We start from the raw sequence: 26,854 nt of genomic DNA on the forward strand, positions 1-26,854 counted from the left end.
GTATACATGCTAACTAAATACCATGGGGATTGGGGATGAAGAGTTCATGGCAAGCTGAGGTGACCATGGCGATGAGGGTGATGAACTCTTTGAAGTCAATCTCCAGGTCTCCGTTCTGGTCGAGGTCCGCAAAGAGCTCATCCAGAGTTTCACTCTCTTGGATTTTCTGTTCAACAGAGAAAGTGGATGAAAGTAAATAAATAAAAACGTTTGGGTTGAGGTGGTGATAGAGGAGTGTTGTTAGTTTATCCTCTGCACATTTGCCATAATCTTATATTTACCTGGTCAGCCTAGAAGCATTTGAACATTTGTATGTTGTGCTTGCATTATATTCACTAAGTATCTTAGGCTGATGCAAATGAAAGTGTAAAAAAGTTAAGAATCATCATTTAGGGACGTTGAATGTCTACGCCAGATTTCAAGTCAACGCACTCAAGCCCTATATCACGATGTTTCACTCCAGACTGACAACCGACTGACAGATGGATCTACCAACATCAATAAAACATCGCAGTTATTGTCTACACATCTGAGTATCTAATTTACACACATGTGAAGTGCAGCACACTGTGGTCTCAAAAGTAGACATGAAAAAGGCACGTGCTGATAAAGAGTCCATTGTCTTAAAGTTGTTATGGTTATGACTTAGTACACGCCTTATACTGTAGAGTGCTACCAATAACATGCACATTTTATAGCCACATAACTTACCATTATGAAATGACTCATCTCATTGTCGATAAGCGATTTAAGCTCAGCTTTCCTCAGCTTGCACTTGTGACCCGTGTATTTGTGGAAAACTCGGATAATATTGACCATGCCATTCTCCAGCTCAGACATACTCTTCTTTGAGGGCTACAACAAATGTTCCCAAAACACAATCATTACTCCCACATGAGGATCTTATAAGACAGATGATTATTTTTCTGCACATTTTTATAAATAAATGATTAAAAAATATATAAGTATATATAAATAATTTATACACATATATAACACATGCATCACTAATTTATTGTATTTTCAACTTGGAGACTTTCAAATGTATGAAAATAAACTGCAAAAAATAAAATAAACCTCAAACATTTAGTCTTTCTTACCTTCATCTGAAGAAGCATCTATGTCTTCTAAGGATCCTAAGTGCGACTGATGGTTTATCTAGCACAGCCTCGCCCAGTTTACTGTGGACTGTATTGATCAACCACTTCCATTTACATCTGCCATGCGCTATCTGATGTACGACTAATGGCTATTAGTGGTCAGAGATGTGACCAAAAACCATTTGCTTTCAAATGACTATGATCAAGCTTCTCCCTTTTGCCTCAACTAATATGGGCTCAGTTAAAACTAATATCTGAGCTTGTGAAACGATGTTCAGGAATAATTTCAAAGCCTATGGTTGTATGTCACCCTTTGATTAACCAGTTAAACGGATCTGCATGATTGCTAATTATATCAAAAGTTAAGGTTACACCTATAAACACTGAAACTGAACTACCCTTTTTAGCTCACACACTAAAAAAACAAACAAACAACTGAATTGACATTATTTATTAAAGGCTTCTGCAGTTTTCCTCTTAAATTCCTACTAGAACTCAAAAGTGTGTTTGTGGTCTACAGTTTTACAGGAAGATATACTGGGGAAGGCTTTTGCTGAGTTGTGGTTCCACTTTTTAAGAACTGTAATATATTTAGAGTATCACAATAATGGGATTGTAATGTGATTACAAAAGAAACAGAGCCAAAGCATGATGCTTTCTCAACACGCTATACATCTACACTATATAGAGAACTCTGTATATTCTCTTTTCTGACATCTAGATATGATGACTTGGGCTTAATTGCTAATTGTAGTTACTACATTTATGGTGAATATGACTTGGAAATGTATTCCCTGATAATAAGTAAACCACCCACACACGCTTCTGGTTCCCAGGAACCAGAGGGGTGGGTGACTTTACACAGAGATGAAAGCCATAGCAACTTCTCCCATATATGGAGGTTTATTATCATTTTCACAAACACATAGACAATGATAACTAACTGATATTGTAAACTAACTGACTTTTTTTTCTCTAAAAGAGGTCTGTGTCATCGTCAAACAATCTGCTGCTGGTTGCAGACAATGAAACTGGCTGTTTGGCAGTATATTTTTTCTTGGCTTAATATATTTCCTCTTGAAAGTAGTTGTCCTTTTAGGAAGCATTGTGAGCAGATATTTTTTTGGATTCAAAAGCAACAGACAACAAGTAAGGACACACTGTTGCAAATGAAGCAAATATTTGGAGATTTTGATTTAAAAGATTATTATATTCTTCTGCTGCTCCACTTACATTTTGCTGATAATACTCCTTTACTCATCAGGCAGTAGGATGGCAACTCTCAGTGTTATATAATTACTGTGTTATACAGTTCATTAGGCCTATATGGGGTCAATTTTAATGAATCTATGTACTTTGGGTAGTTTTGTTTTTGCCAATGCATAAAATCCACTGGCTGATAATTCTCAAAATAGCAAAATACTATATACACAATGCCAAATTTATGACAATCCCACCCATGATTAAAACAAATTTCAGTTGTATTGTAAATCCCTGAAATGTGAATGAATAAATATTAATAAAATGAATGTAAATTAAAAATGTGCAGGAGATATGCTGAGATGTGTAAATGTACAAATTGATAGAACCTGGATTTATTCATCTTTAATTTAAATTGAATCCCAGTTCATCTTAATTTGTATTGCTTTTTTTAATATTTACAATTTATTCAAATCAATTTAGCCTATTTCTCATTTTCTATTTATTTGCTTGTTGTTTGTATTTATCATTTATTCACTGTTCAGTAAAGCACAAAAATTACATAAATACAATACTTTTTTTTTTTTTAAATATGAGATCCTCAGATCAATTTCCAATTTTTAACATTAACTGTGCTGGTCAGTGATTTTAATCCTGTCCAGATCGTAATAATTTCAGAACCCTGTTACCTGCTGTTTTCTGTGAACTCACTGTTCGTCCTGTAATTATATTGCTTTTTTTTTTTTTAATTAAAATAAAGTATAGTCCGTGTGAGAAAAAAAAAGTAGAATTTCGAATTTGCACTTAAACCTTGAACGCACCGCGGCTCCATTTCCTGTTTGTCCCTACCTTGTCAAACATACCGTGCTCGCTCTGTTTGCGCTCATGTCTGAACCTTGTGCCTGTCGGCTTAGATGTGAGAGGACTGTCCGCCCTTCCTTTCGATAGGAAACTCGTACTGACGTAAAGGAACCAGAGCAGGCAGATCCCCGTGTTAATTAAGAGCGTTAATGTCACTGTTTTAGTGAATCTATGCGGCCTGTCTCATTCTATTCGCACTAAATTACCCAGGTTTGGTGACTACAGGGCGGACAGGAAGAAACAGCCACCGAGAGGGACATACGAGAGGAAAATAAGCAGTGTTTGGTAAGGTTTCAGTCATTTCACCGTAGTGTTTTTTTTTCTCTCTGACGTTTAAATTCCTTTGCTACGTTATCTATCCTCACGAATGCTAAGCTAAACATTTGCAACATTGACCACTGTAAAGTTGGGAGCAGTGGTATAGCTGGCTGGATTAAAGTTCACTACAGTTTCAGGTCAAAATAACTAAATTAACATTATTTAGGTTTCATGGAGGCCTGTCTTTCCACCCCCAGAGAAGAGATGGAAGAGAATAAACACTGTAATATTCCTCTGACATAATACAGCACTCCACAGTGTGTGGGTGGCACTCAGCAGTCACTTTCTACACACCTTATTGTGCTTTGTTGTTTGTCTAACTCATATGATCCACAGCTTTGTTCTGAGGCTTTGCATATGTTTTACTGAAGAGGACTGTGAGCTGCAGAATCCATCAGTCATTTGACTTCATCAGAGATGGTGTGTGGTTCACATGCAAAGACCTGAAACCACATCCCTCCCTCATGCTCATGTCTTTTTTCAGAAATGCCCTGTTTTCATTTTGAGGCTATAAATAACTCAGTATGTGTAAGTGTGACCTGCCTCATCTCTTTTTTTGTCTCTCTCTCTCTCTCTCTCTCTCTCTCTCTCTCTCACACACACACACACACACACAAACACAGTTTCCATCTCCATGTTGACTAAACCCTCTCTTCCTCTCCTCTGTTCAGGCATGGCTGATCTGCTGAGGCTGCTGCTGCGGGTGGCTGAGAAAGCGGCTAACGTGGCTCGGGTCTGCAGGCAGGAGGCTCCGCTCTTTCAGCTCCTCGTACAAGAGAAGACCGGAGATGACAAGAACAAGAAGTTCGTCCAGGACTTCAAGACTCTCGCTGATGTGGTGATCCAGGAGATGATCCGACATGATGTTGGTGCTCAGGTAGGAGCAGTCGTTGCATAAGTATGGACTGTAGAAATGTACTGAAAGTGGACTGTGTGCTGCATTTTAATGATGTCCTGTCTTGTCTTTTGTGCAGTTCCCTGAAATGGCTGGCTTCATTCATGGAGAGGAGTCCAACAAGTTTGAAAATGGGCTTGGTAAATATTTAATATTACACTGACCACACTACATGCTCTTGTACTCTGCTTACTTTGGGTGTTAATAACTTTACGGTTAAAGCATACTTTGAGTTAAAAGTAACATCAGTCATTTGCACAACCAGCCCCCAGTTTGTAGCCAAATATTCAACTTGTGCACTGGATCTTGTTTGGCTGAAACCACCGTGTGTTTGGGGTCATTTGGGGTCTTGCATGGGAATTTTACCAGTCCAGCACTGAATCCCTGTGCTCCTGCTACAGTTTTCTGCAAAAGCTGATGTTCAAATTTGCAGCCTACGCAGTTTATCAACTTTTATTTCTCTTTGAACGCTACTAGGAATGAAGTCTGTCCTGGAGAGGGCCCCCCAGACTCACAGGGGCCCTCAGGTTCACTACTGTGCATGTCAGCTGTTGTTTGGTATTTGTTTGATTGCAACAGAACTTGCACCACCACACGGCAATATCAACAAAGGCAGCTCCTGCTAACAGCTAATCTTGTAGAATGGCCTTCTGGTTTACTTGATGCTGAAATTATTTGATCTTACTGTAACAACTTAACTATCAATTAATCAGCTCAGTGTTTCCTTGTTTGATCAATTAATTGTTTTGTCTATAAAACATCAGAAAACACATTTTCCTAAAGCCGAACCTTCAATCTTCCAAGTGTTCTGTTGTGTTCGACCTACAGTCCAAAAACCAAAGATATTCAGTTTACTGTCACATGAGAAGAAGAGCACCACTTCCTTACATTTGAGAAGCTGGAACCAGATAATATTGGTAATTTTTGCATGTAAATGACTACAATTAATCAACTATCAAAATGTTTGCTGATCAATTTTCTGTCAATAGATAATAATAATAATTTTAGTTCTTGTTGATATTGCAGTCGAAAGTACGTTATTCTAAATAATGCTGTGTCTGATCAAATTTTAATTAGATGAATTGAAAATATGGGGCCAGGAATTGTTCCACTGTAGGAGTACTGGTTGGCTTCAGGCTCTCTTTGTGTGAGCGGTGAGGTTAATAATAATAATCACTTCACCTTCATAGTGGAAAACTAAATGCTAGAAGGGCTAAAAATATACTTGACCTGATGTTCAGCGCCTGGGCTTCACCATGATTGAGTCATCAAGTAAAATAATCAGACATAAAGTCAACACATCAGTGTATCGCTGTCCAAATATTTTAGCTCGCTGCACCTTTCACTGTGTAAATATTTATAGTAATTTGTAGTAAAGTAATCAATTGAAGCCTCACTGACTGTGTGGGTCAACAGGAGAGAGTGTGACCGTCACAGTGTGCGGTACAGAAGAGGAGACCGCAGCGCTGCTGGCCACGGTGCTGGATGGAGACCACACGGCGGCGTCTCTGCTGGCTCGAGCCATCCACCAAAACCCGGCGAACATCGACAGCAGCACTGACGGTCTGACGGTGCCCCTCAGCCCCTCTGAGCTCGGCATCTGGATCGACCCCATAGGTGAAAGGCTCTGCATTTTGAATTCACCTGAGGGCAGAGCTGAGCGTCTTATCTCAGACCTCAGTGACGACTCACTGTCTACTGTTGTTTTTAATTAAGATGCCACCAGCCAGTACATAGAGGGCAGAGAGGAGGTGCTGGAGAAGGGTCACCTGTCTCCTTCGGGTCTGCACTGCGCTTTGGTTCTGATCGGGGTTTACCTCCGGAGCACAGGCGAGCCTGTCATGGGCGTCATCAACCAACCATTCAACTACAAAGATCCCTCGGGTGGAGGGTAAGTAAAAACAACTGTTGCAATTGTAGCATGTATGAACGTTTGAGCACCCTTCTACTTATAAAGTCTGAGAACTAGTCGGGATAGGTCCAGAGCTGTCATTAGGAACTGTCAGCTGATGAGCAGAGTTGATCAATACTCTGACTCTTAAAACCTTGTGGGAACAATCAACAACCACAGGCTCCTCTAAGCAACTGACTGAGAATCTGAAAAATGAAGCTAACCGATGCCTACAAAGCAGAGGCGGCTATAAAAATATATCAAACCGCTTCCAGGTTGAAATTTCCACTGCCCAAAATGTCATTAAGAGGTGACAGCTAAAAGGGAACTGTGGAAGTCGAGACAAGATCTGGAAGACCAAGAAAACTATCAGATCAAATTGCACGACTCCAGGGCAGAAAGAAAACAAAGCTCCCATATGACTGCACAGGAGCTGCAGGTCCAGCTGACAACAGGAGTGGTGCAGCATTCCTCTGATGCACAAACAGGCTCTACATGGAAGAATCATCAGAAGAAAACTTTACCTGCAGCCTCCTCGCACAAGTCAACATGTTACAATCTCAGTTTTTTGTTTTAAGATTCAAGTGTGGAAACATTCATTGATGAGTCTGATACTCAACATGTCAGAGCAATCGTCAAACTGTTCAGGAGTGTTTAGATGATGAGGTGACTCACTGCCTGATGAAACTCCTGAACCTTTTGAGCAACAACAATCATATCCACCTGTCTCAGCTTAAATTCACTGGAGAGTTGACGGTGATTGGTGCAGTCCTCCAGTCAGCTCATGTTGATGTTCGAGAGAGGGAATGATCCGTCAGTCATCTTTGGTATGAGTCTGTATTGTGGAGGTGTCTTTGTCTTCCTCTGTGTCTCCCTTGAAGTAAAATATTCTCACCTACCCACTGCTTGCTTATATCCACAGCTGGAGAGGGAAGCACTTCTGGGGTGTGTCCTGTGGCGACATCAACGTCTGCTCGCTGTCCCGGCCCAAAGGTAACTCTGAAAACGGGCGAGGTCTCTCTGTGGTGCTAAGCTCCAGTGAGAAGCAGGTAGTAAAGGAATCCCTGACCTCACTGTGCAGCCCCGAGCAGCTGGTCTACGCCTCTGGAGCCGGCTACAAGATCCTGTGCGTCATTCAGGGCCTTGCTGACGTCTACGTCCTCTCAGAGGGCAGCACCTTTAAGTGGGACTCGTGCGCCCCTCATGCCCTGCTGCGAGCCCTCGGAGGAGGAGTGGTGGATCTGACTAAGAGTCTACAGTCCAGCTCTGGATCGCAGGATCACCAGACAGAACTGACCTATCACCAGCCTTACGCTGAGTGTAAAGGAGCCGACCGCTGGGCTAACCATGGCGGCCTGGTGGCTTATCGAGACTGTTCTCAGCTCCGCAGCATCGTCGCGGCCCTGAAAGGCAAGCTGTAGTTGAAAACACAGTGGATGTAGTCAGCATACACTGATGCAGTTATTGTTGCGTATATGATCATATTCATTTTTTTCTATATCAGAGGAAAGAAAGTTGGCATTGAAGGATGAAATATTTTAATTATAATGAATACTGTATTATTTTTAACCAGATATATATGCAAGTGTATATTTTACAAGGTAAACTTCAGGTCTGGGCCAAAAAATATTTGCAAATATTGTTTAGTTTTTAGTCTTGAGGTTCAGGGGGAAAACATTTAGCAAAACCTGAGTGAATCTAATTTATTTGAGAACAATAAGCAAACAAGAGCGCTCTGATGCTGGGAAGGCTATCAAGCTTCAGGTTAGAAAGATTTGTTCAGAAAGCAAAATGAAGTGTAATGTATGGGAACTTAACACTAACAGGTGATGCTCATGAATCAAACGTCCGTGAAATCCAAAATATGAAAAAGCCAATTTTATTCCTGGGTTCATTGTCAATATACTGTACCAACTGAGCCATGCAGGAAGAGACACATGCAGTTCATGTTCCCAGTTCTGTCGTCAGTTCATAGAAATTCACTGAATTTAAACATTGGGAAGTCTGAGGCCAAATGTTTTTCTGGCATCGAAAGCAGAAAATGACAGAAAAAGTTTGGGAACCGCTGATTTACGTCTCACCAGACTGGTGTAACTTCCCTCACAGGACAGCGCAATGGACGGCTGAAAGTTTAGATAATCAGGTAATGCTCTGGTTACTTCCTCCTAGCAGCTACAACAAACTTAACATTATTTGTGAATTCTGTTAAGCTCAGGCCTGATAGGCATTTATTAAACATTTGCTAAAGCTTTGTAACTGTTTGTCTCCATGTGGCATAAAGAGTTTGTCAGAGTTCGGATGAACTAGAGTGCTCACTGCTGGACAGCTGAGGAACGCTTCACTGCCAGAGGAAAGGTAACGTGACATCATAAGGCTGCTTCTGACTGATCTGAGGGATTTTTGTTGGATTCAAAGGTCTAAATTGCAGTTATGAAAAGTGATATTGCAATTTTTCCACCCCATCTAACCTGTTGAAGGCTATATTAAGTCAAGAGAGGGGGCTAGACTCTGCACCTCTCAGAAACAACTCCTTGTAAGGAGCAGAGGGATACACATGCCCTGCCCTCTTTCCACGGCCATGGCACCGTTATTTAACAAGGTCAGAGAGTGGAAAAGCCATATGAGGTAAAACAGTGACACAGAGCCCTTTTCAGCGTAGGTTTACAGTAAAATGAAATATTAGGCCAATTCGAAGGACGGGACCTCGGCAAGCTAACAGGCTGCTCTGAGCGGGATTCTTAGTGTTGACACATGTAACCCTACTGTGTATGTTTAAAACGATTTGTAACATTGATATGCATCGTTAGGAACTGATAAATCATTTGTTAAGTATATACTGAGCACAGAACAGAACAAACATTGTGCATATAGGAAATCATCTTTATTTTGAAAACCAGAGAAAGCGGGGGAACGAAACCCAACAGCGATATTTTAAAACTGTTTGCCAGCCAGGGAACTCGCCACATAATTCCCTACAAAAAACCCTGATGATTGTCAGATATTTTTTGCAATACTTCTGCATATTCTGTTAAAAACTTGAGAAAAAAAAAACTCTTAAGTGTTGGCTCTTTCTTTGACTTCGAACTGCTACCTTTAACATACAGCACTGTACATTCTTAAGTCAAGGTGGACATGTGGAAAACAACGTGTTCTGCTTAACGTCGGTGCAGTTTCCTACACAGGGAAAAGTAGATTTTCGACAGTTTATCATGATCCAAAAACCAGTTCTCTGAAAAAGTGAATAAGAACACAGATGGTCAACGCCTCAACGAGTATGTAAGAAGAATAATTGTTGGAAAAGAAAATCTGGAGCAAATTTGTGAACGAAATACTACCAAAGTAATTTCTGTCTGATTATCACATACTAACAATCTGAATGTAACCCTGACATCTTTGAAAATTACATTTTATAGCCCTCATAGTTTTGGCTTGGCTCTAATCTTCCTTAAGGCTATCAAGTTGTTTTTACCAAAATAGACTTAATGCAGGACTAGTTTTACTCTCTCGTTTTGTGAGATACTTTGATTTCATTTGAAAGGAAGGGCCACTTTAATTTACAGTAACTCAATCCATGTCTGGGAAACTGGCCAAATATACAAGAGGAAAACAATGTGTCATATGAAGAGAAATGTGGTAAACTTAATGTCCTTCTTCAGTGAACTCGACATTTGCAACAAAGGTTCATCTTTTAAGGCGACTACAGATTCCAGAGCGGTAAGTGAAGTGCAATGGGCTGTCAACTCAAATCTTTTTTTTTTTTTTTTTTTTAAAAAAAAAAAAAAAAACCCGGCCTTTAAACTTTATTTTTCACCAAAAAAAAAAAAAAAAAAAGCTTAGCGAGCTACACCTCCTACTCAGCTGCAGCTGGAGGAGTCTGGTTAGGCTAAATCACTGATGACTGTTCAAAACCCTCTGATGTTATTACAGGGGTGGGTGTGCAAATTAACACAAAAGAAAAAAATATGAACATGGTATTTCTTTTCCACTGTCAATATAAAAAATAGCCTTTATCAAATGCCTTGTATCACTACAGTCGCACAATCTGCACATATCAGGTGTAAACAATAACAGTTCAGGTTTCTTCAATTAACCTATGATGAAGATTAAAGTGTAATTTTCATGTAAAAACCATTTTAAGAAACCAAACCCAAAATACAACCACTTATTGGCTTTGTGACCCGTTCTTGTTGTTACATACAGTAACACAGGGGAGATTACAAGTAAATCAGTTTAGATTTAAATTAGATTTTCTGTGAATCTGTGACCTTGACATTTTGAAAGCTGAAGCACATCCAGGTAGAGGTTTTCTCCTGTGTTCAAGACTCTACACTAGCTGACACATCACCACAACACTTACGAGTCAGAATGTGAACATTGTTCATTATAAACCGCAGAATTATTTATTTTCAGTGTTTATTTTTCTGGGTGACGTTCATGACAGATCACTGATGTACAAGTTTTGGCATAATGTGTCCCCAAAACATCCTGGTAGGCATAAAATGGCACTTAAACAAAATGGTGGAAGATTTTGAAAAATGTTATTAAAGTTATTTCAGAAATAACTTGAACAACTATATAAATCTCTGCAGATGCAACATGTTTTAAAACTGCTGCCTTTTACTGTGAATCCAGTAATGATCAGAGTGAGAAAAAGGATGAATAAAGTAGTGACAATTTTGATCGGAAAAAAACAAATCATGTTGCAAGTTTACAAAAAAGGTCAGGTTTGCATTTGTGAAGTAGCACAATGTCTAATTTTAAATTAAATCAATACATTTAAGACTCAGGTAGCTGTTAACGGATCTATTTTCTGATGTATTATTAGCCGTCAGTCAGCTGTGACAAGTGTTTTCAATAGGCCACCATCTAACATCATAAGTCAGTATTGTGGTTACACAGTGGATCAACAGGGGGCAGTATAAATCTATTCTATGTTTGAAATAGCACTGACAAGATATCAACATTTCAAAATGTCAAGGTGTCACCTATGAAGTTTTGAAACACCAATGAATTCACTCCCGCTGTTAGATTTGAAGCTGTGCCATGATTAATGCCAACCTAGGTCTGAGATAATAAACAACAGGCAGATTTGAATCGGTATATCTTAAAACAAATAAAGCCCTTTTATATTTTTCACTTTAACAAGTCCAGAGCTTACATCCTGACTCCATCACAGGTTATTGTCTCTGGCTTCTGAAAAGTTCACAAAATCCGACTTGGGCTGTCTGACATGTTCAAATGACTTTACTTCTTGAATTTTGAGCCTGTTACTCTTAAAAACAAATCAAATTTTATAGAAAGTGGCCTCCAATGCAGGATGGGATTCTTTGCTAATTGCCACACAAATATCAGCACTTATTCTAACATAACTAATTCTGAATGAGAAGGTATAGCATGTGGCTGTGCCACATTACATGGCTGAATCTCCACGAAGCAACTACAGGATTGTTTAATAAAATGAAACAATTGAAACTGAACCTCTAGTGAGCGCAAATTTATCATTTCAGTAAACTTCATCACAGAAGGATCCAAGTAATATTTAATTATGTGTATGGAATTTTACTGTTTGTATTATAATAATCAAAATAACCTGGGACAAATATGTGTGGATGCTAGTTGCCTCAGTGGATTTTTAATGCAGGAGGATGACTGCATGTGACCTACATTAAGCCATGCATACTAAAAGTTTTTTTGCCTTCTCTTGCCATCTGTGTGCCTACTAGCAGAGAACCACACCGTGCCCTGATTTAACTGTAAATACTGGCCACTCTCAGGTCAGCTCTCCTATAAAAATGTGGCTACTGCACACTTGTTTTAAAAATTTGCTGATTTGTTTTTGTAAATTTACATTAGATGTGTTAGGTTTTGGCTGGTTTGGGTTCATTCTTGAAATATGGTGGGCGGGGTGCAGACCTAGAGGTAGATCCACATGCCACTAACGTGAGTAACATTGACACAGTGATGTTGCTCAAATCTTTATCTTCTTCATGTCGATTATAGCGATCCACAATTAACAGTCCATCTGACTGCAACCCTCTTCAACAGTCAGAAGTCAATGTCTTAAACCAACCTTATATAAAACATTAACAACATAATTGCGAGAACTAAAGTGTTAAAATGCAGGTGAATAAATCATGCATTGCAGGATTTGGCAGGAAATTATGAGAGAAAATGTTTCATTACAGCATCCTGATAGGGATTTCAATGCCAAGGCTACCGTCGTCTTAAAGACCAACAAAAAATAAGGTGAAATGAGAGGTAAAGCACCATCACTGCCACCTCTTCAGCCCTAATTCAATACTTGTTTTCAGTCCACAGGCTCCTCTTCGTGATCCAGTCTCTCTCTCCTCTGGCTGATCTGAGTGCAGCCTTACCCATATGAATCTTCTCCAGTTCAGATCTTGGCATGCCAACAGGCAGGCGAGAGACAAACATGGCCATTATTTATTGTGTCCCTGTGTTGCTTTGTTGATACTCTGAGAAGTCAACAGACTTCACCTCTGGAAAGGCTTCCGGACCTTCTTCCTCCTCCTGGGGGGTTTGCCGCTTTCAGCCCACGTCTCACTGGACTCTGGCCGGTGACTCCCTGGCATGTGGAAACCTGTCTGGCCTGGGGGAGGGGAGAACGGGGGCGCTCCAGCACCAGGTGGGTGATGATGAGGCGGACCTGAGGGGAAGAAGCCCCCATTGGCAGCCATGTCATTAGAAGGTCCTCCTTTGAAGATGCGGTTGAAGAAGTCCTGCAAATCGGCGGGGTTGGTTGGACCTGTGGCGTGCTCTGAGGGCATCCTGAAAGGAAAAGTTGGAGGGTTCAGAGATCTTTTGCACTGGAGACTCAAGTGTAATGGTGTAGTTTTCTCCTTTTAAAGACGGTCTCTGCAAGTGTGGGACGATTGGACCATAAGGTATCTTGATTAAAAATACAAACAAAAGTACCAAAGCTATGCACAAAAAGCAGTTTATGAGGAAAAATGTAGACACTGATGAGGAAGAGCAGGATGACATGTTGTGTTTATGCTCCCATGGAGCCACAACAACAACCTTAATATGAAGAAGAAGAATGATGACAACAGGAACTCTTGTGGAGTTCTGGACGGGGGTCCCTGACGGCACATATATGTTCAATTCTAAACACGGGGGACATACCTGTGTCGTGTAGCGCTGCTGTTGTTCTTTGAACCAAAGGAGATGTGATAGGGCACACGGTGTGTGTCAGGAGAAATGCCTATTCTTTGGCAACCTGCCCACTCTGAAACATGACACCATCACAACAGGTCACAGAGAGAAAAAGTACAACCAAAAAACACGCTTTTCCATCCCTTGAGGGATAGATACCGATAATACATGAGCTCATGCAAACTACAGAGTGTATTACTGGTTAGTTACTGGAATAAGAAGGAAGGAATAAAGAAATAATAAAGGAATAAAGAAATAAAATCTTTATGTACCTGTAATATCATAGACCTTGCCATCCATACAGGCAAAGTATGTGATGCGTAGGCCCAACATGCTGGACTCGGCCCACAGGTCCCCCTCCTCAGCACTATGGCAACGGTTGCATTCAGCACAGAACCGGGCCTCAGCAGGTTCACGATCCATCTCGAACCGTCTGCACACGCACAGACATACATGCACGCACAGACATACAGACATACAGACATACAGACATACAGACAGACAGACAGACAGACAGACAGACAGACAGACAGACAGACAGACAGACAGACACCAGGAAGGTGAAAGGTCTGCAGCATGAGGCACAATTCAGCTGTGTGTAATACAAAATGTTTAAGTTCAGGCTTAAGCATTGTGAAACAGCATGTTTCAGACGCTGATGCTGATGTATCATGACGTTGGGTGTGTAGCGACATACTTGTGTTTGCCTTCACACTTGGTACACATCATGGTATTCATGGCTTCCTTCAGGTCATCCTGCAGTTTAGTGAGAAACTCATTCATGGACTTTGAGAGCTCAGTTGCTGCCATGCGTTTCCTGTGTGGGAACGAAACAGACTGGTTGGTGATGTGCTACAACATTGCAGGCTAAAAGAATTTCTCCTTACCATCACTATTTTGCATAAATTGAAGGAAAGAACATGACAAATAATGCAAAGCCAGTATTCAATGAGGAGCTCATTCAATCTAAAGTGCTTAACAAAAGAAGGATGATATTCAATTCTACCAAAGAGATATTACAACTGTACATCTGCAGAAAATACTAAAGATTGTTGTGTCAGTGTAACTGACAATAGATGAAAAAAACTTTAATAAATATGTAATAAATGCAGTAAATGATTTTTGAAGAAACTTGATCTGTTTTTTGTTTTATTTTGCTTTTGTCCTATGATAACCACTTATTCTGTGTACTCACAACTCATACTCTCGTCGTGTTTCTGGGTTACTGACAATATCCCAGGCAGCCCTCAGTACTTTGAACGCCTCTCCAGCTCGTGGGTGTTTATTCTTGTCTGGATGAACCTGAAAGAGAAAGGACAGAGGAAAAGGTTACATGAGGAAAGGAGAAAGATTCAGCCTCAGATGCCGTTTATTAGTCATTATTGCAGACATCCAATAATTTGTAAAATACACAGTACTTTTAACTCAGCCACCAGCACTTCACACATACCTGGACAGCCAGCTGTCTGTAGGCCTTCTTCAGCTCAGCCTCAGTGGCATGCACCTCCACACCGAGCACTGTAAAGGGGTCGAGCTCGTCCTCTGGTACCTCGGCCAAGGCCAGCAATCTCTCCAGCTCCTGACCTGAATGGCCCCTCCCTGCTCTGCCGGGTGACTCAGGCATGGACGGAGGTACATGGCTATCCCTCCTGAATCGACTTCGAACTCTCTCCAGCAGGGACACCACCCTCTTCCAAAACTTCGACTCCTGACAAGCTGTCCAGTAGCGTTTTCCCCGCTCTCCACCAAGTCGGACCAACACACCTTTCGCCCACTGCGACCCGAGAATAACCAAAGCACAGAAAAGTCTGAAACAAGATAAGGCAGCTGTCTTTACCCACTTCACTGACCTAACAATTTTATCAACCAGGTCTGCTCCTGCGCATTTAGTCCATTTCAGAACCCGACTAGCGTCCGCCTTCATCCCCGGTATATCTGTGATCTTTACAAAGAGCTGCTGCCCAAAGTTGTAAAGTTTCACCCCTCCTGTCTCCACACCGACTCCACAATTGTGAGTTAATGTGACAATAATCTCAATCATCATGTGGACACAGGAGATGCACCAGAAACTGAGAGACTCTGACAGCATCTCCTTGAAAGCTAAGATGAGTTGGTTGCCTGTCCGCCGGCGGCCCCGATTCTGCTGATGTTGGTGGTGGTTACGTCTGCGGGTCTGCTTGTGCCGGCCACCACTGGACATAACATTGCCTTTTTGAATGGAGGCAAAAGCACTTTGACTGCTCTGCTCGGAAAATGAACCGCTGCTCTTCAGTTTGAACCTCCGGCCACTTCCCACATTCCTCCAACCAGACTCTCCATTCATGTGCTGCTCCTTCACAGTTTCATCCTCTTCTTGACTTATAAATTGCGAGTTTTCATGATCTGCAGTGCTGTCATGCTCGAACCCATCTGATGCCTCCTCAGTTTCCTCTTTGGCCTCTGTAGATCCACAATACTCTGTTTCACCAAGTCCAGAGTCTTGTGGAGTGGCTGGGTTTGGGGTGTCCTGAGATTTGAGACAGGCTGTTTTGTCCTCCTGCTCGGAGTCATCATCAGTCTCTCTTGTCTCACACTGACTAGATTTGGTCACTAAGGTGGAATCACCATCAGGGATCTCCTCGTCAGTGTCTGTAACGCCATCCATCTCCTTCTCGGCTGCTTCCCTCTCCATGTTCCTTACAGCTGTTTGACGGAAGCGCTGTGAAACTGGAAACTCATGGAAGATGACATCCTAGATCCATAATCTGTGGCAACATTTTCCCCAGACTCACACAAAAATGTGAGACTGGGGGCTCCCGAAGGTCTGTCTCAGGTTCACCATATCAGCAGCCACTTCCAGGTGTCAAAAGGCTTTTACATGCCTAACAGCTCACATCATGCATCAGGCTGTTTCCTGAAAAGCAACAGAATGAGGTATAAATCAGAAGTCATTTATATCACAGTAAACCATTTTACACTTTCTTAAAAAGTAAAATCACTAAATTTGATGGAAACGTAAGAGTAGTAGGTGATACTATTTATTTAGCAAAGAACAGACACTTTCAAGTCAGTGTGTGAATCAACATCACAATATAACACTACTCAAACCATGACAGATTTTATCCATATCATCCATCCCCAAAGAGCAGTTAAATTGAAATTATTGGTCAGTTCTTCAGCTGATTGACAGAAAATGAATCACCAACAATTTTCACTACTTCTGGGTTTTGGACTGCTGTTAGGGGAAAACGAGACATTTGAAGACATCAAACTGGGATCAATTTAGCAAAAAATAATAATTTATTAATCGGCTATGCAAGTAATCCTTACAACCCAGGGAGCAATGGTTAAGATTCAGTAACGCAAACAAGGCTCCTGAAATGTCATCAAGAGGAAAACTATGTATTCAACACATTCATAATAAATAAAGACTAGATTTGGGGGTGTGAAAAGGTAAACTGCCACTATAATATTACCACTATTATGATTCCAGTTCACCACGACTGTGTAACATGAAGGCTCCTCTTCACATATGAAACATGCTTTTAGGTTTGAGAGGAGCTGTTCCTGAAGGAATAAACTAAGACCGAATGACTTCATTAATGATTAACTTACATGAGATGTAGCTACAGGACGCGACCTTATGTATCCAGCCGTTATAGAAGTGATCAAGTTGATTAAGATGTTCAGACATTGCAGATTACATTAAATTACACTGTTTTGTTGTTTGCTAATTCAGTTAGCCAAAGAGAAACACGCTGTATCTAAAAAAAAACGAGCTGCAGCAACAAACGTTTGACCTTTCAGAGGCGATAAAAACCGGGAAGAACAAAGCCACCAGAAAACGGTGAACCCTGTTTGACAAACCTCATGTCAATATATTCCTGATAACAAGAGCAGATGTTTTACAGGCGGCTAATGTTAGCAGGCAGCCAGGCTGTTAGCATGAAGAGGAAGCAGCCAACCAGCTGGACGACAGACAGGAGCTAAAATTAGCTTGCCTCTGACTGGCTAACCTGACAATATTTCGACTAAATAAGGTCTCAAACGAGGATAAAACGACAGCACAGCAGTTAAGTGTTAACGCCTTTAGCTAGCAAACAGCCAACCGAGCAGCTAACCGTTAGCTACTAACAGCATAACGAGTCTGACTAGCTAATATTAACGCCTGTCGCCTCCTGTGGGGTCTGACGAGTAAGATAAGGCATGTTTAGGACACTAGGCGAGTCCCGTAGGTAGGCACATTATTTTGCATTTTGCAGTCAAACAAACTAGATGTCATATATACCTCTCAGAAAACTGTGTAACCTTGTTTGTTAACAGACAGCCAAGTGTCCGTGTTGTTTTTTTTAGCTACTTCTTCTTCTTCTGCTCCTTTTCCTACTTCTACCTATTTCTTCCTAGTCCTCGTCCTCCTTCCCGTTCTTCTTCTTCGATTATTTCTGACAGCATTACACAAGAGAAGGACACTACTGCCATCTGTTGCTTTAGCGGTATAGCTGATAAAACACACTTTGACATGCTGTTTCATACAGTATATAGGTTTTCCTTGATAAAGCAAGTAAACCCTCTCCTAACATTTCATGTTTTTATTTCAGTGTAACCACCAAATTAAACAACCTATATAGGGTACCACAACCCATTACACTTTTACATGGAGAGATTATGAGACAAAGGGCACCTGAGCAGAAAAGGCCCCTCAACCCTCCAAGACAGGAGCAAGACCTAAAAACCTTTGTGTCTTGTTGTAGCCGTTTTTCCGTCTCTGTCTTTGTGGTCATGATGTATGGCTTTGTAGATGTTTTGTTTCTCTTTATTAGTTGAATTGTGTCTCTGTAGTCATTGTATATTTCTTTATAGTCATTTTGCATGTCTTCATGCTCATTTTGTGTCTCTTCTCAGTCTGACTTTACAACAAGTAATGTTGACAGTCACTTCAAACAAAGCTCTGGCCCAGGGACCTCTGAGCCCTTTTGGACACCCCTGTTCACATAACCTGGTGTAGGTCCCTTAGTTCCTGAAAGGGAATCAGCTATTATATTGCACTCCCATCTTATTTGTGTGAATTGACCCTTCACCCTGGCAAAGAACTATTTATAATAACAGCACTAAAAAGTACTGGAGTTTCAAAAAATAAAATAAAAACAGAAGCACCGTTCAGTAAAATCCTCATCTGTCACATCTGTTCATTGTTCTCTGAATAAGCCAATTGGCCTTGTGTTGGTGAGATTTCTTGTTCAGGGGTCTTTCACATGGCACAGTTCTGGGAACCCCCCAAAGCTTCTGCATAATGGGTAAATCTTGAAGACGCAGAGGGTTAATTTCAAGCCCCCACCACCACCACCCACATCTCCAATTTGAAAGCCGCCTCTCTACCGGGAGAGGAAAGCTCTTTTTCGGTCAGATGGCGTGCTGCAGTCCGCCCCCGTCATTCTCCAGCCCACACAGACAGCAAAAAGGCAGCCAGCAACCAATACGGTGCGCCGGAGGAGGATTTCTGCCAGTGATTTCAGACGAGGTACAATACGCAAAGGGGATTTACTACGCCAATCTGAGCCTGGGAAGCTTTCGGCAAAAGGTAACAGGGTAAGAAACGAATAGGATAATAACTGCGTTGTGTCTTTGAGCAGAGTGCTTTCTGCTAACATCTGGCTCGGGGACACTTGCCCCCAGTCGATGTTTTTTTATCTGAACTGGAACCAATAATCCAAGTGTTTCTACTTTAGTGTAACGTGGCTTTGTCTAATCGATCAAGCGACAGTTTGTAGTTTCCATTTCTTTATGTTTTATCAGTTTCGCTCCGGCAGTACCGACCTGTGACATCGGTATTTGGAGAGACACATCTGCGTAATTACGCCGGTCTCCTCTCTGCACGTCCGTCTGCCTGACCTGAAGAAGGTAAGAGAGGTTTATACTCAACCATTTAACCGTGTAAATGAAAAACATGTTTAATAGGGTGGAAACAGTTGATCGTTATCTGAAGGACGCGATTCTGCTCCAAAGCATGCATTCACTTCCTATATTTTTATTCAGGCTTCATCAAGCTAGAAGAAATTTGAAACACGCACCTATAGGCTACTAGTCTAGATGGCAAAGTCTTTATCTAAATAAATAACTTGTGCAGGATTTCTACACCTGCAGGTTCATGTCTTTCCTTTCTCCTGCCTGAACTTTCCAGTGCCATGTCTCTGCCACGCACACTTGGGGAGTTGCAGCTCTATCGGGTGCTGCAGAGGGCAAACCTGCTGGCCTATTATGAAACCTTCATCCAGCAGGGCGGTGACGACGTGCAGCAGCTCTGTGAGGCAGCAGAGGAGGAGTTTCTGGAGATCATGGCACTAGTTGGCATGGCCACCAAGCCACTGCATGTGCGTAGGCTGCAAAAGGCTCTCCGAGACTGGGCGGCGAACCCTGCCCTCTTTAGCCAGCCCGTCTCCAACGTCCCTCTGGGGGGCATCCCACTGTTCAAAGTGGACGGGACAGGCACAAGTGGATCAGCAGGCGGGCCCAGGAAGTCTGTGAGCAATGGGCACCCAGGGTCACCCAGTGAAAGGGAGGATCGGGCATGTCTTACTCCAATGCACAGTGGCAGTCCAAGAAGCCCCTGCTCCCAGGCCTCCCCACAGCCACCAGACACACACTACAGGGAAAAACTGTCACCCATGGACCCACACTGGCTCAGCCCAGAGCCAGATGGGAACTGCACTTTGGCTTCTGCATCTGGAATAGACGAGGAGCCGCCCAGCCCACCTATGCTCTCAACGTGTCCTCCTGGTCCCTCCACATCTCCGAGCCCCTCTGCTTCTTTTGCCCCAGCTGCCCTGTCAGCCTGGCCCGGAGGACAGCTGGACGGGGAAACGGCGAGGGCAGTGGTGGAGAGCGTGGAAAGGCTCCTCAGGACCCTGCCCAGGTCAGATCCTGCAGAGGTGAAGACTTTGCTGAGGATGAACAAGAAGATGGCAAAAACTGTGGGGCACATCTTCAAAATGGGGTCCCAGGATGTGAACAAGGAAGAGGAGATCCGAAAGTACAGTCTCATTTATGGACGCTTTGACTCCAAGAGGAGGGAAGGCAAGCAGCTCACACATCATGAGGTAATGAGCATCAAAGACAAGAGCTGAGTTGAAGTGTTTGACTGTATCACATCATGTTTCATACCTACAACAACCTGGTAAAGAAAAGTTCACATTATAAACCAGCAGCTTTAATCAGGCAAAACATTTCAAACAAAGATGAGCACATTTTTTGCCTAGATGTCATTCTTCACAGTGTCCATCCCTCCCTCACTCAGTGTTTTTCCTCCTCAGTTGATCATCAATGAAGCTGCAGCCCAGTTCTGTATGCGTGACAATGCCCTTTTGCTGAGACGGGTGGAGCTCTTTTCTTTGGCTCGGCAGGTGGCGAGAAAATGTGCCTACACCTCCACACTAAAGCACGCAAGGTAAGGGCGATGCCTGTAGAGAAGAGTGATCTGTTCAGTAGCAACCGATGATGAGCACACCTCACACCAGCTGTGTATTGACAGTCTCAAGAAAACGATCCGTTAGAGAATCAGGAATATAGCTCTCAGTGTAGATGAAAACAAAGGATGGACCCTCATAATGTATTCAAGGCAGAGGAGCATCATGTTAGCCACATGTGAATAAATGTTAATGAAATAATTTCATATCTGAAAAAGCACATATTGTATTTAGCATATATCGACATGTACCGGGTGGTTTACATGAGTCATCTTCCCACCAGTGTATTCATTTTCAGAATGAACCTGGTTCAGATCACAGTGGGAATTAAACTCCAACCTCTGTAGTGTTAGTTTAATGAGCTGACTCTGGCACCACGCAGGAATACACAAACCTTGTGAGTTCGTTAATGTTCACAAAACATTTTCACATAGGCTATATGTTTGAAGGAAAATACCAGCTCAAACAAACCAACATGCTGCACAGACTAAATTTATTGCATCAAGTAACAACAGAGCACAAAAAGATTTTTTGATCATCATATTTTTCATTTATCATAGCATATCAGATTTAAGATTTCAAATGTCTCTTTTCCTGTAGGTATAATTTCATCCTTTATTATTCCATTGGATCCTTAATTCCAGAGATTATTTTACATTGTTAATAGTGAAACGATGAAAAAGAGAAATTTGAACATTTAAAAAATGTGAATAATGAGTTCAACGTCTGCTTATTGCCACTTGGCATTCAAATATTTACCATATGTGCATATGCATGTGAATAATTATGGTAAATGCAGCACATAGTTGTGGTTAAATCTGTGTTCCAACAACACAAATTACACAAATCACACTATAACACTGTCTTGATTTGACCAAAAACTCTACTTTGGTGCGCTCAAGGTCTCTCTCCGGAGATTCAATTCACATCTCAGGGTCTTCCTAAATAAATTGAGCTTCCACATTTGAATGGCTCGATTGTTTTCTTCTCGCAGGACAAATGCAGATGAGAACAGTGTGGTGTCCCAAAAGAGAGCGAGACATGAGGTGAGTCTTCAGGACGGCAGTGCCTCCAGTTAATAATATTCAGTTAATGTTCAGTTAATCTAGCAGACACTAGATTTATGTGTGATTTTAACCTGTGGCACTTGTCCAGGCATTTGAAGTGGTCCATCGGCGCTGAATTGACAGTGATGTGTTTCAGATAATTCTGCCTGAGAGTGTGTCATCGCTTCTCGGAGTGGAGAGCTCAGAGGGCTTGACCCAGAGGGCAGACGACGACAGCTTATCTGCAGAAAGCCTCGACAGTGTATCGCATGGTAAAGACCTCAGATATATGTCATAGAAAAACTACATTTTTTGTGTGTTTTGAAGGCAGCATTTACACCCAAATCTGTCTGTCCCGTTAGACACGGGCTCACAGTGCAACCAGTCTCCTTCCCCCCGTCCCCACTCCGACACCTCCAACCCTGCCAACTGGAGTCGCCACCTCATACAGCAAACGCTAATGGACGAAGGGCTGCGATTGGCTCGGATGGTGTCACACGATCAGGCTGGCAAGATCAGCCTAGGGTCAGAAGGAACTCACTCTACAGGTGACTTTTCAAATAATGACTTATCAATATTATGTGCTTCATAATGGACACAGAATTAAAGCCTCACTTTGCAATGTTTGATCATCGTTGTGCGAGTTAAACGAATAGTTTTACATTTTCGGAAACACTGTACACTTATTCGCATTCTGGCAGAGTTAGATTAGAAAATTGGTGCCACTCTCATGTCTGTACATAAGATATGAAGCTATCACCAGCAGACAGTTAGCTTAGCTTAGCATGAGGGCTGGACGCAGGAGGAAATAGCTAACCAGGCTCTGTTCAAAAGTAACAAAATCCAAGACCTCTAAATCTTACCTATTATGTTACACCTTGTTTGTTTAATCCTCAGAAAAATCAAAGTGTTGAAATGACACCCTTGACCTCTCTTGCCGGGAGCAGTTTTGCACTTTGGTATTTGTAAGGCTTCAACAAGAGAAAACCTGTAAACTAGTGAGCTTTAGAAATGCTGGTAGGCATCTTTTCATACCTTCGAACAAAGCCAGGCTAACTGTGTCCACCTGCTTCCAGTCTTTATGCTAAGCTAAGCTAACTGACTACTGGTGGTAGCCTCATATTTAATGTATAGGCATGAGAGTGGCATCGATCTTTGCATCCAACTCTTGGCAAGAAAGCAAAGAAGCACATCTCCGAAAAATGTCAAACAATTTCTTTAAGTTGGAAATGGAGGGAGCATTAAAAAATATGGAGTTGACGTTGGGGTTAAATTGAAAATGACAGACTTAGACTCCCTAACCTCTCCTAACAATGAATATTTCATATCGCTACAGCTTGAACTCTGGTGAGTCACAATCTCTCTGAGGTGACGCCTCCCACCATGCACAGCTGAACTTCACCAGCCTGTAAATTAGAGAGGACAGAAGTTAGAAGGGGAAACAGAAGGAGGTGGAGAGAGATATATAGAGAGGAAAGGAGTGAGAGAAGGAGGTTAGAGTGGGTGGGGGGGTGTGGGGAGGGGGGTTACACTGTTATAGCACTTCTTCAATACCCTGTTACTGTAGAGTTTTCCTGTTGCATCACAGCTTCTCACAAGAAAGAAAAAAGCAAGTGATCTGGGCAAGTTACTGGTTCTGGGCTGTGATAGCCAGTTGAAGACATGAAGCAAAGAGAAGGAAGCCAGCAAAGACATGAGGGGGTGGGGGGTGGGGGGGGATAGGAAGTACTCTGTGGGCGGCGGAATCGGACCCCCCCCCCTCTCAGCAGCAACTGACGTCAGAGTGTGTTAGATGCGTGGGCTGAAGGGCGGGATGGATGGGGCGTGGGGGCGAAGGAGTGGGAGGTAATTGGAGGGGCGTTGCATTGACTCACCAAGCGACAGTGTACAAAAATAAAACCTGTGGGCAGGGAAATGGCACAGTCTTTTTTATACATCTTCTCCCTCTACCAAAAGGACTGCGGAAATAACAAAAAAAAATGACATATGTTTCATTTCTGACGTCGATCTCCCTCACGTTGTGTTTTTTTTTCTCTCTCACTCATCCAAGTTTCCTACTTCTGCCTCTCTCATTAATCAGAACGTTGTCTCACTTCCTTTCAACGTCACTGTTTTCTCCCATAACTTATCTTCCACTGTTGGTTTATCCAGTCAGCATATCATTCTGCGTACATCACATTAACATTTAAATCATGAAGTCAGAATCCTTAATCCAGTAAATCTGCCCACCTGTATTTTTATTTGTATGTCACTGAATATGTGCTATTAAATTTTTGTGGTACTACAAATAACATTGTTCATATATTATTATATTACTGCATGCTGTTACAACACATGAGCACTCAGGGTTTCTAAAGGAGCAAACTAATGAATTGATAGTCAACAAATGAACATTGTTTGATTCATAAACAAAAGGGAAACACTCTGGATGCTATTAAGAATTCAAACATTAAGATACTGTTGTAAAGTGTCATATGCAGAGGTGGCAAGAATACACAGAGTCATTTACAAAATGTGTGTTTATTCAGAGCTCGTCATTGCAAACTAATGAATGCCCTTCACAAGTAATTTTCCAATAAGAATATAGAATGAAAGTCAAGTTTTGTTTATTTCACTATCTTGTTCACTGAATTGGTTGATTTCATCACTACTTTATCACCAGCCAAAAAATATTTAAACTCTGCAACACTGGAGACTTTATGTTATTCAGTAGCTTGGGTTGGTCATATAAACCATGATGACTTCATTTCATGTGGGAGAGTCTCTTGCTGAATTCCCCAAACTATTATTCAGAGATCTTAAAACTGGTTGCATCTTGACTCTTAACTGATTTTTATCCTTAGTTGTCTGTCTTGTCATTGCAGTGCTATGCGCTTCTCATTTTGCAATCATCTGTCTTAAACAACAGCATCAAATCCAAAGAAATTATCTTCAAAAACATATAAAGCTATAGTTATTATTGTTTTTCATAATCTTCGGCTAGTTGACATAACTCATAGTAAATTTTACTGTGTTGCAGACTTCTAAGCCGATCCATTCATGACCTAAAAACAGTGCTCAGTGCTTTGTAAATACATGTCAGTGGTTCTCGATCTAGTATTTGTTCTTTAAGCAGCTGCTAAGCTCATCTTAAACTTTACGTCTCTCCACAGACCATGACATTAAAGTGGAGAGGCGCAGCTCGATAACAACGTGCAGGAGCAGTAGCCCTTGCATCACCAAAGATGACTCCAACCACCGGGGGAAATGAAAGTGCTCTGAGGTTATCAGGGAACTCGTTGTGCTCAGACCTACCACTGAACTCCAGTCAAAGTCTGCTGTACAGGCTGTTACTGAGCAGGTTTTTCCATGTGTACTTCACTGACATCACGAGCATCTGATTGTGAGAAGACCACAAAATCAGTACAGTTGATGTCAGAATTTACCAGCGACTGATATCACAAAACTGCAGTGACTTCTAAATGCTGAAGTTGTGGATCAAGTTAAAAAATGTTCTGTTTTGACTTTATATTCGGTAAATATGTAGGGGAGACACTTTTCATTTTATTTTTAAAACACATGCAGAGTTTAGTAAAAAAAAAAAAAAAAAAAAAAAAAAAAAAAATTAATTGATTTTATCAGGGAAAAACCTGATATTTATGTTTAATTAATAAATCTATTGTGAGCAGTGCTGTGTTGAAAAGAAGCCACCTGTTTCAGATGAGGCTTGACACAGCAGGGGGCACTGCAACTTTGGAAATGGACTTTCTTAACTTAATCCAGCCTGATTGACAAACTAGTTCTGTAGAGGGAATTTGTTTGTTTTTTTCTCTCTCTCTCTTTTTTTTTTATAAGAACATTTTTATCAACATTTTCAGCAAGTACAAGAGTATGATAACATTATCTGCAGTTCATCACCCTCAGGAAACAAGTTCTGGTTTCTGACAGAAGTCAGTGTAGTAGTCTGGAGATTAAGTCAGGCGTGAATGATATTCCTTGACATTCAAAGACAGTCTACTTACATGAAGTAGGAAAACGATGAGCGTTTGTGGAATAAATTGATCTAATCTCGCAGAGCATAAACACAAATGCAGCTGTCAGGCTCAGAGGCCTTTTGTCCTTCGATGCTTCATCTAACCAGCCGTCAGATCTGAACAGGCATGCTGAGGTCCATGAGATATGAAGCCACCAGTCTTCATCATTTACTCCCTCACATCTTTCTTTAATAATATTTGTTGCACAAATGGCTGATATGGTGTTTGTAAGAGATAATGCTTCTGGCATTTTATTATTTTCAATCATGTGAAAATGTGCTCAGATCACATTTTCTAAACTCAGTGGCATGAAATAAGAATACAGACAACTTTATTGATTTCCAGTCGAGAGTTGATTTTTTTCAGTTGCTCTTGCTGCAGTGAAATCAGGTTTCAGACTCACTGAGCAGCAGAGCTCAGTGTCTTGCTTAAGGGCATTTAAGCAGGGAGGGTGTTCTCTTACTTTGGGGCTTTGACATCAGCTCCTCCTCCCTCTCATCGACACATTCAAGTTGTGCCCAGTAGGTGCCATTGTACAGCCTTTTGATTAGACTGCATCCAGAACTGCATCACCAGATTTAGGGAATAAAAAGGTTAAAAACAACATGAACCACAGCATTTTCAAAAAGAGTGGTGATTAGTGTAGATTTTTGATGCAATTTTTTTTTTTTTAGGTGTAGCAGAAAAATGTGGGCTGTAGCGGTGTGTCTTTGGGATGATTTCTGTATTCTTAGATATTAACAAGGTGAGCCTCATGTTAGTTTCCCTTTTTAAAAATAGTTCTTTTCACCTTTGAGACGTACAGTGAATTAGGGTGACGAATCTCACTTTACTTTATAAGCTTTTGCTGAGATTTACAGAAAGAAATCTTATGGTGCTTGACTTTTGATACAGCAGCTCCTGTTATTTATTTCC

The 26,854-nt window shown here is 41.5% G+C and overlaps 4 protein-coding genes across 6 annotated transcripts; 2 read left to right on the plus strand and 2 right to left on the minus strand.

The window, feature by feature from the left end:
- Position 1: 1 nt before the first annotated feature.
- Positions 2 to 1,118, minus strand: LOC111221611 (protein S100-B-like). The gene is made up of 3 exons (XM_022745062.1): positions 1,101 to 1,118; positions 712 to 855; positions 2 to 166 (listed from the first exon to the last, which is right to left on the minus strand). The coding sequence occupies exons 1-3, from the start codon at positions 1,116 to 1,118 to the stop codon at positions 14 to 16; spliced, it is 315 nt and encodes a 104-aa protein (XP_022600783.1). The 3' UTR covers positions 2 to 13.
- A 2,117-nt stretch (positions 1,119 to 3,235) lies between these two features.
- inpp1 (inositol polyphosphate-1-phosphatase) lies at positions 3,236 to 10,020 on the plus strand. Its single transcript, XM_022744869.1, has 6 exons — positions 3,236 to 3,446; positions 4,151 to 4,356; positions 4,454 to 4,514; positions 5,791 to 5,991; positions 6,091 to 6,265; positions 7,188 to 10,020. Exons 2-6 carry the CDS (start codon positions 4,153 to 4,155, stop codon positions 7,684 to 7,686), a joined length of 1,140 nt encoding a protein of 379 aa, XP_022600590.1. The 5' UTR covers positions 3,236 to 3,446; positions 4,151 to 4,152; the 3' UTR covers positions 7,687 to 10,020.
- Positions 10,021 to 10,092: 72 nt separating this feature from the next.
- Positions 10,093 to 17,796, minus strand: dnajc14 (DnaJ heat shock protein family (Hsp40) member C14). 2 transcript variants are annotated; one of them, XM_022744854.1, is made up of 7 exons: positions 17,709 to 17,796; positions 14,892 to 16,334; positions 14,637 to 14,743; positions 14,139 to 14,258; positions 13,714 to 13,874; positions 13,412 to 13,514; positions 10,093 to 13,054 (listed from the first exon to the last, which is right to left on the minus strand). In XM_022744854.1, exons 2-7 carry the CDS (start codon positions 16,110 to 16,112, stop codon positions 12,760 to 12,762), a joined length of 2,007 nt encoding a protein of 668 aa, XP_022600575.1. In that variant the 5' UTR covers positions 16,113 to 16,334; positions 17,709 to 17,796; the 3' UTR covers positions 10,093 to 12,759. The 2 variants fall into 2 exon arrangements, with proteins under 2 accessions (XP_022600575.1, XP_022600576.1); XM_022744855.1 differs by lacking the exon at positions 17,709 to 17,796 and adding an exon at positions 17,036 to 17,582.
- A 1,078-nt stretch (positions 17,797 to 18,874) lies between these two features.
- nab2 (NGFI-A binding protein 2) lies at positions 18,875 to 25,480 on the plus strand. 2 transcript variants are annotated; one of them, XM_022744863.1, is made up of 8 exons: positions 18,875 to 19,006; positions 19,214 to 19,318; positions 19,599 to 20,514; positions 20,728 to 20,861; positions 21,875 to 21,926; positions 22,084 to 22,198; positions 22,289 to 22,474; positions 25,079 to 25,480. In XM_022744863.1, the coding sequence occupies exons 3-8, from the start codon at positions 19,603 to 19,605 to the stop codon at positions 25,174 to 25,176; spliced, it is 1,497 nt and encodes a 498-aa protein (XP_022600584.1). In that variant the 5' UTR covers positions 18,875 to 19,006; positions 19,214 to 19,318; positions 19,599 to 19,602; the 3' UTR covers positions 25,177 to 25,480. The 2 variants fall into 2 exon arrangements, with proteins under 2 accessions (XP_022600584.1, XP_022600585.1); XM_022744864.1 differs by having other exon boundaries at positions 18,875 to 18,998.
- The last annotated feature ends 1,374 nt before the right edge of the window (positions 25,481 to 26,854 follow it).

The sequence above is a fragment of the Seriola dumerili genome, unplaced genomic scaffold (genome assembly GCF_002260705.1).
Source record: "Seriola dumerili isolate Sdu_G_001 unplaced genomic scaffold, Sdu_1.0 BDQW01000088.1, whole genome shotgun sequence".
In the NCBI taxonomy this organism is placed as follows: domain Eukaryota; kingdom Metazoa; phylum Chordata; class Actinopteri; order Carangiformes; family Carangidae; genus Seriola; species Seriola dumerili.